The sequence below is a fragment of the Aquila chrysaetos genome, chromosome 8, assembly GCF_900496995.4.
Source record: "Aquila chrysaetos chrysaetos chromosome 8, bAquChr1.4, whole genome shotgun sequence".
Taxonomy (NCBI): Eukaryota; Metazoa; Chordata; class Aves; order Accipitriformes; family Accipitridae; genus Aquila; species Aquila chrysaetos.
The window spans coordinates 2,716,922-2,733,291 of record NC_044011.1 but is presented as its reverse complement, the minus strand read 5'-3'; the positions used below and the strand labels follow the sequence as shown (position 1 = coordinate 2,733,291).

Here is a 16,370-nt window from a genome sequence, read left to right as displayed (position 1 = left end):
TGTCCACGTAAAACTGTGTTCTATAGAATTACAGATCTGTGTGTATGTAGAGATATATTTATTATATATCTATCTATCTATATAAACCACATGTATATACATAATACATTTCCGTGCTAAGCTGTACTCTCTCCGCTACCTCTCGTCCTCGGTTTATTGTGCTTAACTGCTTTTACCTCCTAGTCTCTGGCTCAACATGTAAATAACAGCTCACAGCTCTGTAACTACTGACACTTACTACAACGAGTCATTCCGGCTGCAGATAATTTAACATCATCAAAGATGGCAAATGTTGCCATTTCGCTACCTAGGGAATCTAACAAGGCACGAGATACTCCGGTTTAAAGTCGCTCGATTTGGCAAAACGCCACTGACATCTCTACAATACAGCTTAGGCTTTTTGTTCGTAGCAAGTAAAGTTGGAGCTTAAAACTTACCAAACTTAATCTCCCACTGTTTAGGTACTTCTTAAGTGATTTTGAGAGGGATGTGAAGTGGACTGTCAGATCCCAAACCATTTGCTCGCCTTCCCTTGATATTTTTTTCTTTCTTTTTTTTTTTTTTTTTTTTTACCAATAGCAAACTATACCAAAAGTGGGTATGACATTTAGATGTCAAATGGATAGGGTTTTATCTAGAAGTTAGATCGTAAAAATCGCCCAGACCTCAGACAGATACCCCTCACTGGCTCTCAAAAGTCACGTGAGGTCCATAAAGTTAGTTTTATGGTTTTGGGGAGTTGACAATGTACAATATATTTCACATTCTCTAGAATGTTAAGTGACACTTTAACTGCTTGGTTTGGCTTGTAAGGGGCAGCAATGGGTGAGCACTTTTCCAGATGAGATAAACGTTGCAATTGCAGGGAACATGTTTTGCGGGTCCAGTTTTCAGTCCAGAGAGCCAATAGACTGGAGTCCTGAAAGTAAGTTCTTCTGAAATATTATCTGCTTAAACTATTTTAAAGGGTTGATATGGCTAAAGGCTGAGCGGGGAGGAAAGAGGGTCTGTCTCTCTTTCAGAGCTTTATTTCTCACTTTTAGAAGGTCCTAATTCTTATCCTCCCGAGAGCTGGAATTGCATTACATTTCCATCACAGCTTCGAGGCCCGCAAGTAAACTTTGGAGAAGCGGGAGAAATAGAAAATCTGTAAAGATTCATTATCATTGCAAGGCAAACTCCATCCTGTCTTTGCCGGGGGACATGTGTACTTCAGACAAAGTTTGGGTTTGTCCTTCGCCATGTAAAAAGACTCTTGCTCGTTTAGTGGAGGGGATTCGGTGTGGTTTATACTGCTCGCAAATAGCCACAAATCTGGCCCGTGCCTTTGCATTGCAACTAGCTATATTCTGTCTGTGCTCTTCAGGTTGTTAACACCTTTTGATTTTAATTCTTTTCACCTGCTTGCCAGAGAAATGCGTGCACTTTTTTGGTACTTTCGGCCTATGTAGACACCGGGGGTTTTGCCCCGGGTTCCCCCCCCCCCCCTTTTTTTTTTTTTTTTTGTTTCCCTTGGGTTTCGGTTTTTTCCAATACGAACGAGTGTCCTCCTATTTCCGTAGTTCGCTTCTACCATATGGAGACACTGAATGACCGCTGTTATGTCTCCAGCCTGTCTTGAAGCGCTACAGAAAAATAATCAGAGAGGCTGCAGTTTGCATACGGACCCTCCAAACCTTATTGAACCCACCGATATCTCCCAGATTTCCTTCTCTCCCTCTAAGGGTGACATCGGTCTGGAAAAGGCAGGCAGCAACCTTTTTCTTTGGGAAAATAAACAAGTTAGCGGGGAAGGGCAGGAGAGAAGAGCCTGCCATGGGAAGGGGGGCGAGGGGCTGCGGCGGGGGCTGGGGCGGGCAGGTGGTCCCGGCCGGAGGCTCCGGTTCCGCGGCCGCGCAAATAAAGCAAAATAGAGCAAAATAAGGCAGATATAGCAAAAATAGAAAGGCGGGGGGGACACACAAGCCAAAACAACCCTGGAGAGGTTGGGGGGTTTTTTTTTGAAAGCCGAGTCGCCACATCTGTAGCAGAGGTGGGGGGACAATTCGTCCACACCTGAACCAACTCGCATCTATTCCCCCCTCCCCCCACTCCTGCTCGCTCCTTAAAAAATTAAAAAAAAAAAAAAGTTCAAAGCAGAGGTACTGGGGGTGGGGGGTTTCTAGAATTTGGAGCAGTCAGAAGCTTCTTCCCCCCCCCCCCCTTTTTACGGTAAGACAACATTTGGTGGACACATGTCCGTCTCTTTTACACAAAGCAGAATGTCCCCCTTTAGCACACTTTGGAGATTGCTTTTCCTTCCTTGGGCTGTTTTTCCTGTCCTGCTCCATGTGTCTCCTAATATCTTTGCTATCATCATTTGAACTTCTGGCTTCTCCCTGAGCAGTCAGAGGGTGGCCAGTGCAATCCTGCAAAACCTCTGCTCTGAAAACCTGTAAACACAAACGCAAAAGCTGGAAATTCAAGGAAGGGAAGCAGGGTGCAGGGAGCCTTTCCTAGTCAGCAGACTGGTTTTATGCTGAACAGCCTCTCCCTAATCTCTGTGCAAGCTGGACGCCTGCTTTTCGGTTGATAATAAAGATATTTTACGGGATCCTAGAGGGCTTCGCTGGCATGGTCTTTAAAGGTGAATTCAGCCGCACAAACACGACAGGCTGCAGGCGGTTTGTCTACACGGGGTTAGAAGCCCTTGGAGGAGAGGGGATGTGGGGAGAGGTGTGTGAGTGTGTCGGGGTGAGACCAAGGGATGGCCTGCGAATTCTTTACCCTTCTGTGCTGGGGACTAGAAATAATTTCTGCTGATTCAAATGATAACGAGCGATTTAGGCAAGAAAAGTGACATCCCTCCCCCTTAATGTATGTCTGAAAATGTAACCATACGGTCAACGCACGCATGTACCCACAAACACCGTGTTTCCAAAAGATATTCATCCATCCATGTAGCCATAGATCTATCCTTCCATCCATCTCTTCCCTATCCATCATCTGCATCACTGTCCGATCCCCACATCTCCACCCAAAGGGATTCGTCTTTTCTATAGTCCCAGGCAAACTTTCCTTCCAAATCCACTCCAGTCACAGGAGGCACAAGGTGGTTTTTTTTCTCAAGTACCACCATTTCTAATCCCTTGGTGTCCACAATATGTTATTTCAAGGGGGAAAAAGCAGACCAGGATAGCCAGAGCAAGGGGAATTTGCAACGCAGTTTAGCTACAGGACATTGCAGCGAGGAGGAGATGCCTGTATGGGTCACAACAGGTAACGACCCTTGATTTGAGCATCTTCTGCACAGGGATGGCACCGGGCCTGTGCCACAGCGAAGGAGCAGGGACTGGATTTTATTGCTGGCATAATAATATCATCCTTCCCATCGGTCACAAACCCCCCTGTCCTCTCCATCCACAAGATCTTTCTACCTGCAGCATGTAACACGATTTTTTGATTTTTTTTTTTTAATTTTTTTTTTACAAGCTGGAATTTAGGGGGTTTATTTGCGTGTTGGATTCCCCCCCCCCCACATGGTGTTAATGTCCAGCTTCCTGTGAGGCATGAGGAGGTATAACTGGCTCCCATTTTACAGCCTGGAAGGGGTCACAGGCTTAGCACAGGCATCCCCCCCCCCCCCCATCCTTTAAAGAAAAAAAAATCTCCCTGTTGCTGGTGAAAAGGAAGTATAAGGAGAGTAAACAGGAAAACGGAGCTCTGACCGTGCAGGTAGGCGGGGATTTTCCTTTGCATTTTTCATCGTTTCTCTCACTTTAATGGCATACATCAGACATGGGCCAATTAGTTCTTCTGTAGCTGTAGAAGACAGAATAAATACAAAATGCTTTAATATCAAGTCTAAGGATATGGAGAATCTCTAGGATGTGATTACTGCCTAGGAAGGAAAATCTCTTTTTTAAAACCTGTAGTTGTGCAGACCTTTATGCCATGACTCTGGATACAGACGGGGAAAAAATTCTCATTTAAAGACTCTCCAAAACGGAGTCCGGTGGTGGCCTGGGTAGATGGGGGCTGTTTGCCCCAAATGTGCAAAGTCTCCCACAGCCTAGAGGAGCCTCCCTGTGCGCTCACCTGGCTCACGGCACCTCTCACTTACTAAAAATGGGTGCAACCATATCTACTTTTGCCTTTTTTTGCCCCCTGTCCTGTCTCTTTAGCTTCTTCCCATGCCTGAAGGTTTCTTATTTCATTTAGTAAACAGTATAGAAACCTCCCTGGTACTTTGGAGGGAAAAAAACCCGAGCCCAAAAGCAGTTATTTCTTACCCAAGAGCCAGCCCAGGCTCCACAGCCTGGAAGAGTGGAGCTGAGCATCTGTATTAATTAGAGCCCCCTTCAAGCTGCCTTTTGGGGCATCTCCCCAGGGCCCTGTGCCAGGGTGGGCGCAGGATCCCCATGCCCAGGCTGCTGCTGAAGGGTGAAAAAAGATGAAATTTCACCCCTAAAATATCCATTTGGTTCTCAGGTTCGGTCAGCAATAAATGGGGGGGGGGGGGGGAATGGGTTCGTGAGTGGCACAGAGAGGTTTGGGGAGCGCTTCCATGCGAAAGGCAGCTCGGTGTTGCAATGCAGTTGTCAGGCCATCTTGAATGTCACGGCTGTATTTCTTTTTATTTCTTTTTTTAGGATTTTTTTTTTTTTTGAAAGCGTTTGTGCATTTTTGACCACCTCTGCTCACCGGGTGTGGTGTAACACAAAATAAAATTTCCTTCCACCCAGGTTTAAAAAATTCAACCAGGCAAGCAAGCAGACCAAATTAAAAATAAAAGCAAAACAAAGAAACCCCACCAAAAACAAACTTCGCCAAGGTAACCTAGTTACAGATGTGTATGATGTCTTATTTTATTCAACAAAAAGTGATTAAAATCTGTTAAAGGATTTAATTAAGAGAATTAAATGAAAAGGAAGGGGCACAAATGAGTTGGAAAAAAGCGAAGCTATTCTAAACGATTAAATCGCCATTTTAACAGTATAATGGGGTTTGCATACTGAAAAGAGAAATCAGAGCTCATATCTCATCAATAATTCATAGGCAAGAGGGATCATTCCGAGGTCAGCAGACTTGTACAGCCCCGGCTTCTCTCTCGGAGGAGAGGGTGAGCATCGTATCACAACCCAACACGGACCCCGGGGGCTGCCGGGTCACCTTTTTAAGGAAAACATAAGCTCCAGGGTTGGTTTTTTTTTTTTTCCCCTCTTTCTTTTTTTTTTTTTCCTTTTTTTTTTTTTTAATTTACAAACTCCCACTGCCCGGGTGTGTTGGTGACTGGTAGTAAGAGAGGGGGAGGGCTGGAGAAGGACTGGATGTGGTTCATATTGCTCCAGTACAGACACAAAACAACAATGTGGTAATTATGTTTTTGAGAAGCCAAAGGGATCTCCTTTTTTTTTTTTTTTTGGTGTTTTCTGGCCACAAAAATGAAGGTTGGGAGGCTGTGGGTCCTTATCTGCCTTGGCGGGGATGGGCTGGCGGCAGGGACTAGAAATTGCACTGCTCGGGCTGTAATTCTTGTCTTTCATTCTATTTAGAGGAGTGCTGCGATTATTCACCTATTTATTTGCAATAGTCCTGTAAATTACTCCAGCCTACACACGCACACCGTGACCTCCCCAAGAAGGGAAAGCTTTCGAAGGAAACCAGCCCCTTCCCTCCAGCTCCGCTCCCCAAGCCCCTTGCCCTCCCCCACAGCTGAATTTCAGGCTGAGAAATTGCTCTTTCTTTCCCCCAGCCCCAACCTCTTCTTTTTTTTTTTTTTTTTTTTTTTTTTTTTTTTATTACACGTCCGACCTGAAGGGAAGGACCTGACGGGATTATTTAAAATCCTCTTGATAAAGGTCTCTCCTCAATTAGGGAACCCGAAAAGGACTTTTATGGGGTTTGGCTCCTCCTCTGGGGGTCTCTTTCCAGCCCTAGAATGGATTTAAGAATGAAATTTTCTTTCAGAGCGTGGCTATTTCGGTGCCTGAGCTGATTTTTTCCCATTCTTCCCTCTCCCAATGTTAAATAAATGGTATCTGGAAGGAGGTTGATAACTTAACTCGAGAGGTGTCCACCCGGCGTAGTTTTCCCGTGTTCTGTTACCCTAAATAGCTTTAAAAAGAAACTATTTTGACAGCGAGCGTTGAAAGAATAAGACTAGTACGAGGTGGGGTGGGGGTTTTTTTTTCCCTCTTTGATTTATCTCTTTTTAACATGTGTATGTATGTGCATGTGTATATACACATATATATATACCCTTCAAGTCAAAACAAATTACAGCGTTGGGATTTTGCGTCAAGGTGGCAAATCAGGGCTCTGTTTATATAGGGAGACTTTGCAAAACCGGGGCGGGGGGAAGGATTTGGGATGGGGGGGGGGGGATCAGAGGACCCCGGGCAGGGGGATTCGGTGCATTTTCCTCGGCTGTAACATCCCCGAGCAGCCAGCAGAGCTCGCTTCAGACCAAGTTCACTGCCAGCGGGGACGGGACGGGCCGAGCCGGGCCGGGCTGGAGCGGGACCGGCCCCCCCGCAGCCCCCCCCGCCGCCCCCCCGGAGCTCCGGTTCCATCCGGACGGGTACGGAACTGCTGGTCGTCGAACTCCGGTTCTCCGAAAATAATCATAGGAATTGCTTCCTCGTTATCCCTCCCTCCAAAAAGGGGGGGGGGGGGATAAAATAAATAAAAAAAAATTAAAAAAAAAATCAGAGCAGGCTAATTACCGCAGTCAGCAGCTCACCTAGGTGAAATGCCAAATAAAAGAGAAATAATGCAATACAGCTGTGGTCTAAAGGATTTTTCCCCCCATCCCTCCTATTCTTTTAAATATAGAGGAGGGGGGGAGCAAAAGGGGGAAAAAAAATACAGCGGTCTTAGACAGCAATGGGCAAGCTGGAGATAAACATCTAAAGTTTGCAAAGCTCTGATTTTTTTTTTTTTTGTTGTTGTTCTCCCCTAGGGGAAGAAAAAAAATCAAGAAGAAATATCCAGGGTTTGGTTGTTATTTTTTTTCCCCTTTTCTTTTTAAAGGTAAAATAAATAAAATAGGGAAATCAGCGCCGCATTAGTTTCTAGAGACGTAGACGGTAACTCTGGTCTTGGGGGGCTTGTTAGTACAGCATTATAGCTCGAGGGGTCAAAAAGTTGAGGGTCAAAAGTTTACGCTGTGCGTGACTCAGTCTTGTGTATAACCCTGATAGACTGATGTCAGGGTGAGAAAAAAAAAAAAAAAAAAGGAGAAAAAAAGAAAGCGGGGAGGGGGGCGAGGTGGGAGGAAGAGTCTCTGCTTATGGGCAGAGATGGGAGAGGATGATAGCGAGGTGGGAGCGACCTTCAGCCGCAAGCTGGAGAGACGCGGGGGGGGGAAAGAGGGCTGCAGGATTTGGGGTGGGATGTCGGTAGAAAATAAGGTAGATTGATTTGGGTCTCTCGTGAGGAAACGCCGAGCGACTTCTTAGTATTTTTCCAAGATAACCCCTGAAACGCTATTTGGAGTCGAATTAACAGAATATAGGGGGGAAATGCATTTATTAAATCCAATTACGTGGAGGTCCCTCTAGGATATTAACACGAGCTGTTAAAAAATAATTTTCATTCCAGCCTCGATTTTGTTTGGATAGGGCTTAAATTATACCGAAAGGAAAAAAAAAAAAAAAAAGAAGTCTGACACGGTTGGTGAAAATGTGTTCTAACATCTTTACTTGGAAACACTTCCCAAACTCTTGGAGAGGTGCCTGTCTCCCGCCTCCCCCGGGCTTCGGAGCAAATACTCATCCAAAATGATAAAAGAATTACACGAAATAACGCCCCTGATTTACTATCTGCATTTCTGCCTTAATCGTAGGAAATCGAGAATAATGATATATAGGCAAAATCAATGGACTGGTGGCTTTAAAAAATTCAATGTATGTATTTAAAGGCGCTTTTAAGTGCCCGTTTCGTCGCTCGGTCCTGTTAAAGTAGCTAATTTTGTTTTGCAGCACGCTTTCCGTCGGAATTTGAATGAAATGTTTTATATTTCTTGCTTGAAATGTGACTCCACTCTGGTCATTGCAACAGTTTAATGAACTGATATAATAAATATTTCCCTTGGCATTTCAAAGTTATTTCTACACTGCCAGACTTTGAACCCTCCAAACTCTAAATATTATTTGCACTGGGACTGGGGAAGATCTTTTCAATAGCTTCTTAAGCAAACAGTCGTAGCAAGGCAAACTCTCCTGGAAAAAAAAAAAAAAAAGGGCAAAAAAAAAAAAGCGCCCTGCAAATTTGCTTTTTTTCCCCCCTCGGCTTTTAAATATTTTCAGTGACTAAATACTTATAACAGGGGTCATTTTTCTTGGAAGAGAAAGAGAGAATATTAGAGCCCTGGGAAAGGCATTCTGGAAAATCCATTTGCTTTCCCGATGCGGATATATTCATGGAGTAGGTGAAATTCAAGAGAACGTAAAGCGTTTTGTTTCGCGTGATAAGGCTCGGGTTTAATTAATTGCCATGAATTTGCTTGGTATTTATAAAATATCACTATATAAGGGCTACCGTTTAGTTGTAACTTGGGTGATCCATCTCTTCGCCCTTGTAATTACTGTACTTATCTCTCTAGAACAGTCATTTCTACTCCAGGTTTATAGAACAGGTAATGGATAATAAAGGCCATTTGTTTTCGGGATATTAAAACAAGCAGGTATAATTTCACGGCAATAAAAAAAAAAAACCCACCTCCCAACTTTCCTTATAATATTCACTCCTACATCATAACGTTTAACTTTCAATTTAGGGACGGGAGGCTGCGTGTTCGTTGGAAGTGGGTTCATTTGGAGAGATGTAAGGAGGGAGAGAGAGCGGGGGGGGGGGGGGCGAGGAGAGAGGGAGGAAATTAAAGGTAGCATTTTCAAGGATATTTCTAATTTATCTCCCTTGCTCGGGACGGACTGGCTTGGCCCGGGGGTGAGGGTCTCTGAGTACCGGCCAGCCGCTGCAGACACAATTCAGGGTGGGTTTTCCTTCTATTTTTTTTTTTTTCTTTTTTTTCCCTACCGGACAATCAATTGAATGCGCTTTTTAATCCCGATTTACTTTCCAAATGACCTCTTTATCGCGGGAAGAAACGCGGGGTTGGAGCTGGTGGTGTAAACGCGGAGATAAATGGTGAATCCTCGCAGGGATGCTCCGCTCCCCGCTCCCCCCCGTCCCTGCCAGCGCTCCTCGCTTGCCGCTTCACGGGCTTTAGGTGAAAATATGATTTTTTTTTTTTTATCATTAGAAATGAAAAGGATACACAAGGCTGGCTGGGAAACCACGCAAGGCTTAAATCTTCCTTTCCCCGTTGCAAAGCAGGTGTGGGCTCACTTCCACCTAATCCTGCAGCCCATTTATACAGCTCAGATTCAGTCGAGGCGCCGGTTGCTCCTTATTAAAAGTTCTGCCCTAAAGAAGCACCTCAGACCTCCGTTTGCTGGGCGGGGAGGGAGGAAAATCCCAGTTTAATACCCAAACCCGAAAGGTTTGCGCTTCCGAAAGGGGCGAGAAAAAAAATTTAAAAAAAAAAAAAATTTTAAATAATAAAAAAATTAAAATAAAACATTAAAAAACCATAAAATAATAAAAAATTAAATAAATAAATAAATAAATAATCCCCATTCTCATTGCTGCCAGACTCGAGAGCGAGATCTCCGGGGGAAGAGGGGGGGCAATATACGCGGGGAAAATTAAGGGAGGGAAAAAAAAAAAAAAAAAAGCCCTAAAAGTGACAGCGCGGAGCGGCGCGGAGGGAGCGCGGCGCGGGGTGAACCGCGGGTCAGCGCGGCTCTCGGCGGCCGCCGCGCTGCGGACACGCCTCGCTGTTTAACAAAGACTGACAAACTATGAGATTAATACCAAAACTTGCGGGTTTCCCACCCCAAAATGCTCAGAGGGCCTCCTGGCTCTGCCAGGAGCAGTTCCGCTCGCCTTTAAGGACAATAGTGGTTTATACTGGGGGAGAGGGGGAGGGGGCACCAACAAACCCCACCACAAAAAAAAAAAAAAGAAAAAAAAAAAAGAAGAAGAAGAAGGAGAGAGAGAAATTAGTGTTCTTCTCGAGAAATAATCTCCTTGAAAAAGCAACACGGGGGAGAGAGAGCAGAATAGCCCAGGCTGGATTTGGGGGGGGGGCGGGGGGTGTGCCGGGGGTTTCTATAGGATTCCGTCTGCAAAACCTTCCCAAGTTTTAAGGGAGCGTCCTAACCCCCCCGGGGGTTACTCGGAGGAAAGGACCCACGTTTTGCCAAGGTAGGTACCGCTGTCGGAGTTACACCTGGGCGGTGGGGGGAGCTGGGGGGGGCACCCCCTGCTTAGTGCCCTCTCTTTTGGGGAGACCGAAGAGACGCTCAGCATCAGGAGTGGTTTAATACACCCCCCCCCCGCGCTGGCAGGTGCCTTGAGGAGGGTTTTGGGGAGGATTTGGGGCTCCCCTCGTCCCCCCCTTTGGGGGGGGGTGGGAAAAAGCCGGGGGGGCCGAGGGACACCCCCCCTTCCCAACTGAGGTTGCTTTGAAATGGAAAAAAGCCCGGGTGAAATTTGCTGTGAGAAACTTCCGCGACGTGGGGCGGTTTCCCAGCGAAAGGGAGAAAGGTGTGCGGAGGGGGGGGGGACGGGGGGGCAGTGAGGGGCTGCCTTTAATTTGGGATCAGAAGGAGCGAGGGGGAGATTTCTTGGAGGTGTGGTGGGGGGAAGATTTCTGGTAAACGCTAGGGGTGCTGGTTTGCTGGCACCAAACCCCTTGTGTCATTGGGGAGGAAAATTAAAACCGATTTTTTTTTTTTTTTAAGGATGTGGGAGGGGGTTAAAAATACGGAATAGGCCTAGTTATTTCTATTCAGGCTTCTCTCCTCCGTTAGGAGATCGCTACGGTACCGGCTGCAAGGAAATACAATAAAATAAATCAGAGAAGGGAATGGAAAGGAGGAATAAAATTTAAGGAGGAAAAAAAAAAAGAGCTCTAATGGGATTGGTTCTGTAGAATTATTTTATGGCATCCATCTACACGTTGTACAAGCAGATTTGACTTGGCTTCTTACTTTTATGGCAGGTTTTAGAGGGGAAGGTAAATTTTAGAGTTGCTGTCTGCTCCCCAGCAAAGTGTAGGTGCTGGTTTGTGGAGGTGGGAAAAAAATCTCTGCTCTGTGCAAGAGGCGTCTTCGCTTTCCTCTGCTTCTTTTGCTGGAAACCTGGGTTTTGTTTAGGCGTGTAAAATGGTTTGGGGGTTGTCCTAGGTGCATTTGGGCTTATTTCTTAAGACATGCCTTCGTTTTTCTGTTTATCTGGGAATTATGCGTTTTCTCAGGAAAACCGACCATTCACCTTAAAGTACCTGAAAAATCTCGGGGCATCGTGTGTCCGGGAAAACTGCAGGACGTTCCTTCTTGGCCGTAACTATTTTTTGTTAGGAAAAATGCAGGAGTTTGTGAAATATATTTAAGATATTCCTCAGGAATTTTAATGTAGGGGAAACGCAGCTTTTCTCTGATAGCCTCTCTGCAGTGGCATTTAAATGCAATTAATTCGGGAGATACTTGACCAAAAATTGTTGTGCCTTTTGAAATACAAAGAAAAAAAGAAGGGGGGGGGGGGGAAGAGGATGCTATACTTTTAATCTCTTGGGCAACTGTAATTTTAAACGAAATCTCAACATGATGCTACCCTCATTAGTTCCGAATGAAGGTTCATTACCTAGACAGTATGAATATTTTATTGCTTTATATCCCTTTTTCGGAAATGAAACGCCTTTGATCTTTTTCTCGGGTTGTAAAAAGAATTGCCTGTCATTAAAAAAAAAACCTGTCGTCCCATCTGCCTTTACATTCTGTATTTCTTTTCATCTGTTTCTTTCTTTCTTTTTTTTTTTTTTTTATAATTTATCCGCACACGCACGTATAAACCCAAACCTTGGTTGACCTCCGAGAACGAAAAAATGGATGAAATCTTTGCGCTGCGTACCAGTGAATAATTACGAGGGTTTCAGGATGGAGGGGGACGGAGCTATGGCATTTTGCTTTTAAACGACGATTATTTGGATTCGAGTCTCGTTGTGCGTCTATACTTATATATTCAGTCCAGGAGCTGATTTTTTTTTTTCAGCACAGCGGTAAACTAATGTATAAGGTATGAGGGAGAAGGCAGAGAAGTTCTAGTTTTTCTGATCTAGCATCAGCTAGTCGGATACAGAGTTGATGCTTGAATTAATCGTCTTTCCTCTGAAGAGTGAATGTTTTTACCGTCTTTACCTATAGATTAATTCTTGATCTCTCGAGTTACAAAACTTTACCCCCCTGCCCCCCTTCCCCAGAAGAGAATTATGGCGGTAGGCGAAGATCTCTGACCAAGGAGGATGCATCTGTCTTCTATATGTACCCTGTAGATCCGAATTTGTGTAAAGGAAGTTGGGTCACAAATTCGTATCTAGGGGAATATGTAGTTGACACAAACACTACAGGTCACAAACCCAGAAGGTATTTAAAAAAAAAAAAAAAAAAAAAAAAGCCACCCACACCCCCAAAACCCTAAAGAAAAGGGTGAAAACAAGATCCTAACCAGAAAACCGTTTGATAACTGAAAAGAAATACTTTGGATTTGACCTTAGCTCAACTCCAGCGCTCCTGCGATAAACTTTATCATCACTTCGAGATAAAATCTGAGCTGCGAAGGCGGGGGGGGGGGGGGGGTCAGGGGCGTTATTACCGCGATTTGAGAGCCAGGATCCCACTAGTGCTTTAGTTCGCGTAATCTCAGCACTGACACCGGAAAAAAATATTGCTTGCTTTCCTGCCGCTTGCGAGGAGCTTATTGCGCGTTTCAGGTTTAAACACGAATTTGAGGAATTGGGGGTGGCTTTTGCGAGGCTGCTGCTCTGCTCGGGCTTTTAAAGCGTCTTTATTAGGAGAAGGGCGAGGCGAAGATGCATTAGGACTTGGGCAAATTCGCTTTTGTAATTGTTCATCAAGTCCTTGATTTCTTGCTTGGAGGACGGGCTCCTTTTTCCATCGGTGCGTGGGAAAACAGTCAATCTCAGAGCCCAGCTAAATGTGATTTAGGAGACCGGGTACCCCGAATTAGCTGATGAATTTCTTATCGATCCCAAACAAGCCCTATTCATCTCTGCCAGGCTCGGGGCGCAATGTCCCTTCCCGTATCACCTTAGCACGGAATGAGATGCGACCACCACCCGGAGGGACCGCCATGGATCATGTGCTGGGGCAGCGGCTGTAAGCCGCACCCCCCCCCCCCCCGAAAAATCACTTTGACCCTCTATTTTATTTTAATTTTTGCTTGGGGGGGGGGGGGATGGGATTTTTATTTTTCCCACCCCCCTTTCCCTCCGTTCCCCCCCGACCCCCCCCTCCCCAGGACACACCCCCGAGGGGTGTGGGCCGGGGGGGGGGGTCTTGGGGGGGGGTGTGGGTGACCGGGGTGGGGGCCGGTTCTCGCCCACGGGGCGCTGCGGAGCCCGGGGCCGGCGGGGCCCGGAGGCGCCGGACCCGGGGGCGGCCGGAGGGGAGCGGGCGCCCCCGGCCGCCTCCCCGGGGATGCTCGGGGGGCCCCGGGAGAGCCCGGGCTGGGCAGATTTCCTTATCCGGGGATCGCAGGGCACCTCGCCATTGGCCCGCGCTGTCACATGGACTCCAACTTTGTTCACTTGACAGTAAGTAGGAGGGTTTCACGAAACAGGAAAACGAGTAAAGGGGGGGACAGGAATAAATTTTAGGAGAGAGATATATATATTTTTTTTTCCGTGTGTGCAATCCTAAGAAATTAATGGCCATGAGCTCGTTTTTGATCAACTCCAACTATGTGGACCCCAAGTTCCCACCCTGTGAAGAGTATTCCCACAGCGATTACCTTCCCAATCACTCGCCGGAATATTACAGCAGCCAGAGGCGAGAGAGCACTTTCCAACATGAAGCGATGTACCAGCCGCGGTCAGCCTGCAAGGAGCAGCTCTACTCGTCCTGTCCGAGCTCCGGCCACCAAGCAGCGGTGTTATCCCCCCGGGGTCATGTCCATCCTCCGGCCGGACTGCAGAGCCACCTCTCTGAGCCAAACCATCCCTGCGAGCCGGTCACCCCCAGCCCACCACCCTCCTGCAGCCAAAACTCTCTGAACCAAAGCCCTTCCAATTCCTCTTGCAAAGAGCCGGTAGTTTACCCCTGGATGAAAAAAGTCCATGTAAGCACGGGTAAGTGAACTAAAGTGGCTTTGCTTTATACTAAGTAGCACCTCAAAGTCTTGTAGAAATCTTATTGCACCAGTTGTAAAATAACCATTCGTGGAGATTTACGATCGCCTGTTTGCAGAGCGGTATAATTACATCCTCCATAAATTTTTATTGCTCTGCTTGGCCATGTGCCTTTGAAGTCTCTGTTACCATCCTCCTCCAATTTCTTGCAGGCTACTTTTTTTATGGCTGTTGAATCTTCATAAGTTAAGTTTTATGTTTTCGTAATTTGTATTTAAGTGGCGGGTTGAGTAAACTTTTACTATTCCCCCCCCCCCCTTTTTTTAGTGTGATATTTAATAAAAAAGGAGTGTCTGTGTTTGCCTGTTTGCATGTGTGTAGGGGGAACTTTAAAGATTTGGGGATAATAGAGTGATGCTTAAGTCGAGGTGTGTATATATGTGTGTATATACACACATAGAGGGCATGGAAAATGTGTCTAGGGGACCTTATAAAAGCGTTTAGACAGGAATACACGTCAAGCAATGAGGATGGAGGTGGAGATTTGGAGATAGGTTCTGGGTATATTTTTAGAAGGTTTGCGGTGTATTTTTTTGAGTATATCCCCCCACCAAAAGAATGTGTGATGCTTTTTTGGGGGGGAAAGGACCCATTAAAGGAACAGCTCAGTAATTCTTCTTCTGCTCTTTTTTTTTTTTTCCCTCCCCCCCCCCCTTTTTTTTTTCCCCCCCTTTTTCTTTTTCCTCCTTTGTGTTTGTTCAGTAAACCCCAATTACTCAGGAGGGGAACCGAAACGCTCCCGCACAGCCTACACCAGGCAGCAAGTCCTGGAGCTGGAGAAGGAATTTCACTATAACCGCTATCTCACCCGGAGGCGCAGGGTCGAGATCGCCCATTCCCTCTGCCTCTCCGAGCGCCAGATCAAAATCTGGTTCCAGAACAGGAGGATGAAATGGAAAAAAGATCACAAGTTACCAAATACCAAGATCAGGTCTAATTCTTCCAGCTCCTCTGCCAGCCTGCAGATCCCACAAGGAGGATCTCAAAACCGATCCCATGGACCAACCACCAGCCTATAACTATTCCTTGGATGGATGGAGTGTGTGTGGTTGTGGGTGTGAGTTTGTGTGTGTGTAGGGAACACATGATAATTTTTTTTTTTAAATGCTCCAAGAAGCGAGGGAAGGAGGGGTACTCTTTATTTATAGGGGGAACAGAGGGAGACTCAGCTGCAACAAAGCAGAGCTGTGCTGTTGTGCCTCTCTTCCATTAAAGAAGGCTGTAGATAGTAGTTTTCAGATTTGGCTAAGATGGATCCTTGTTTCATCTTTAATCACGCCAAGCTCTGCCCCATTTGTCATGTTTACTCTCCCGTACAAAGGATGGACCTTATGTCTGCTATTACCTCGACAACCAGCGCTCACTTTAATAAATGAGGCTCAGTTTCTTCAAGACGAACTGGATTTTCTCCCCCCCCCCTTTTCCCCCCCCCCCCTTTTTCTTTTCTCGCCTACCAGCCACAAACGGAAAGTTTCTGTCCCGCCATCCCAAAGACGCGGCGGTTCTAGCACAGCCCTGTGATGGAGAAAAAAACAAAAACCAACCCACCCCCCCCAAACCCAACCAAAATCTCCGCCGGGCACGGACCGTGGGGAGCGGGGGGGTCTCGGACACTGCGCTGGTCGTGCGTGGGAGTGGGGGGGGTGGGGGAATCCGGTGGAAAGGAAAAAAAAAAAGGAAAATTAGGTCAAGTAGGTGGTGGACAAAGAAAGCAAGAGGATGGAGAGTGATGTAGGACACCCCCCCCCCCCGCCATTTTTTTTGAGTCCAGCAGGTTAATTGTGAATCTGGGAAAGGGGGGGGGGGAGGGGAGAGGGGAAAAGCAGGGATTTAGGTTAGAAACTGGGTGATAAAGAATGGCACCTGGAGGGGGGGGTGGGAGCTCCTCTCCCGCTGTCTAGCCCAGTTTTGTACTGAAAATGTGAATTACGGACGGAGGGGTGAGGGCTCGCCCCTCTGGGGGGGGAGCACGGGGTGAGGCAGGGGTTTGGCGAGGCTCCCCCCGACACCCCGCCCGGCCCGGCCACCTCCATCCCCTCCCTTTGTTCTTCGGGATGACCAGGATTACCTGTAAATAGCAGAGAAAAGGAACAAAACCAACAACAACAAAAAA

General features: G+C 46.4%; 1 protein-coding gene and 1 long non-coding RNA gene across 5 annotated transcripts in view; one reads left to right on the top strand and one right to left on the bottom strand.

Annotated features, from left to right (window-relative positions):
• LOC121233485 overlaps positions 1 to 532 on the bottom strand; it is a 16,018-nt gene extending 15,486 nt beyond the window's left edge. For both annotated transcript variants that reach the window (XR_005933013.1, XR_005933014.1), the window contains exon 1: positions 438 to 532. This is a non-coding gene — a long non-coding RNA (uncharacterized LOC121233485). The remainder of the gene's footprint in view (positions 1 to 437) is intronic.
• Positions 183 to 16,370, top strand: HOXB4 (homeobox B4). 3 transcript variants are annotated; one of them, XM_041125451.1, is made up of 3 exons: positions 183 to 925; positions 13,771 to 14,197; positions 14,960 to 16,370. In XM_041125451.1, exons 2-3 carry the CDS (start codon positions 13,777 to 13,779, stop codon positions 15,274 to 15,276), a joined length of 738 nt encoding a protein of 245 aa, XP_040981385.1. In that variant the 5' UTR covers positions 183 to 925; positions 13,771 to 13,776; the 3' UTR covers positions 15,277 to 16,370. The 3 variants fall into 3 exon arrangements, with proteins under 3 accessions (XP_040981385.1, XP_029878771.1, XP_029878772.1); XM_030022911.2 differs by lacking the exon at positions 183 to 925 and adding an exon at positions 10,142 to 10,254; XM_030022912.2 differs by lacking the exon at positions 183 to 925 and adding an exon at positions 13,547 to 13,663.

Coding starts and splice junctions, on each gene's coding strand:
- HOXB4 (XM_030022912.2), top strand. CDS start 13,637: ATGGACTCCAACTTTGTTCACTTGACA. Junction 13,664..13,770: donor CCAACTTTGTTCACTTGACA/GTAAGTAGGAGG, acceptor TGCAATCCTAAG/AAATTAATGGCCATGAGCTC. Junction 14,198..14,959: donor AAAAGTCCATGTAAGCACGG/GTAAGTGAACTA, acceptor GTGTTTGTTCAG/TAAACCCCAATTACTCAGGA.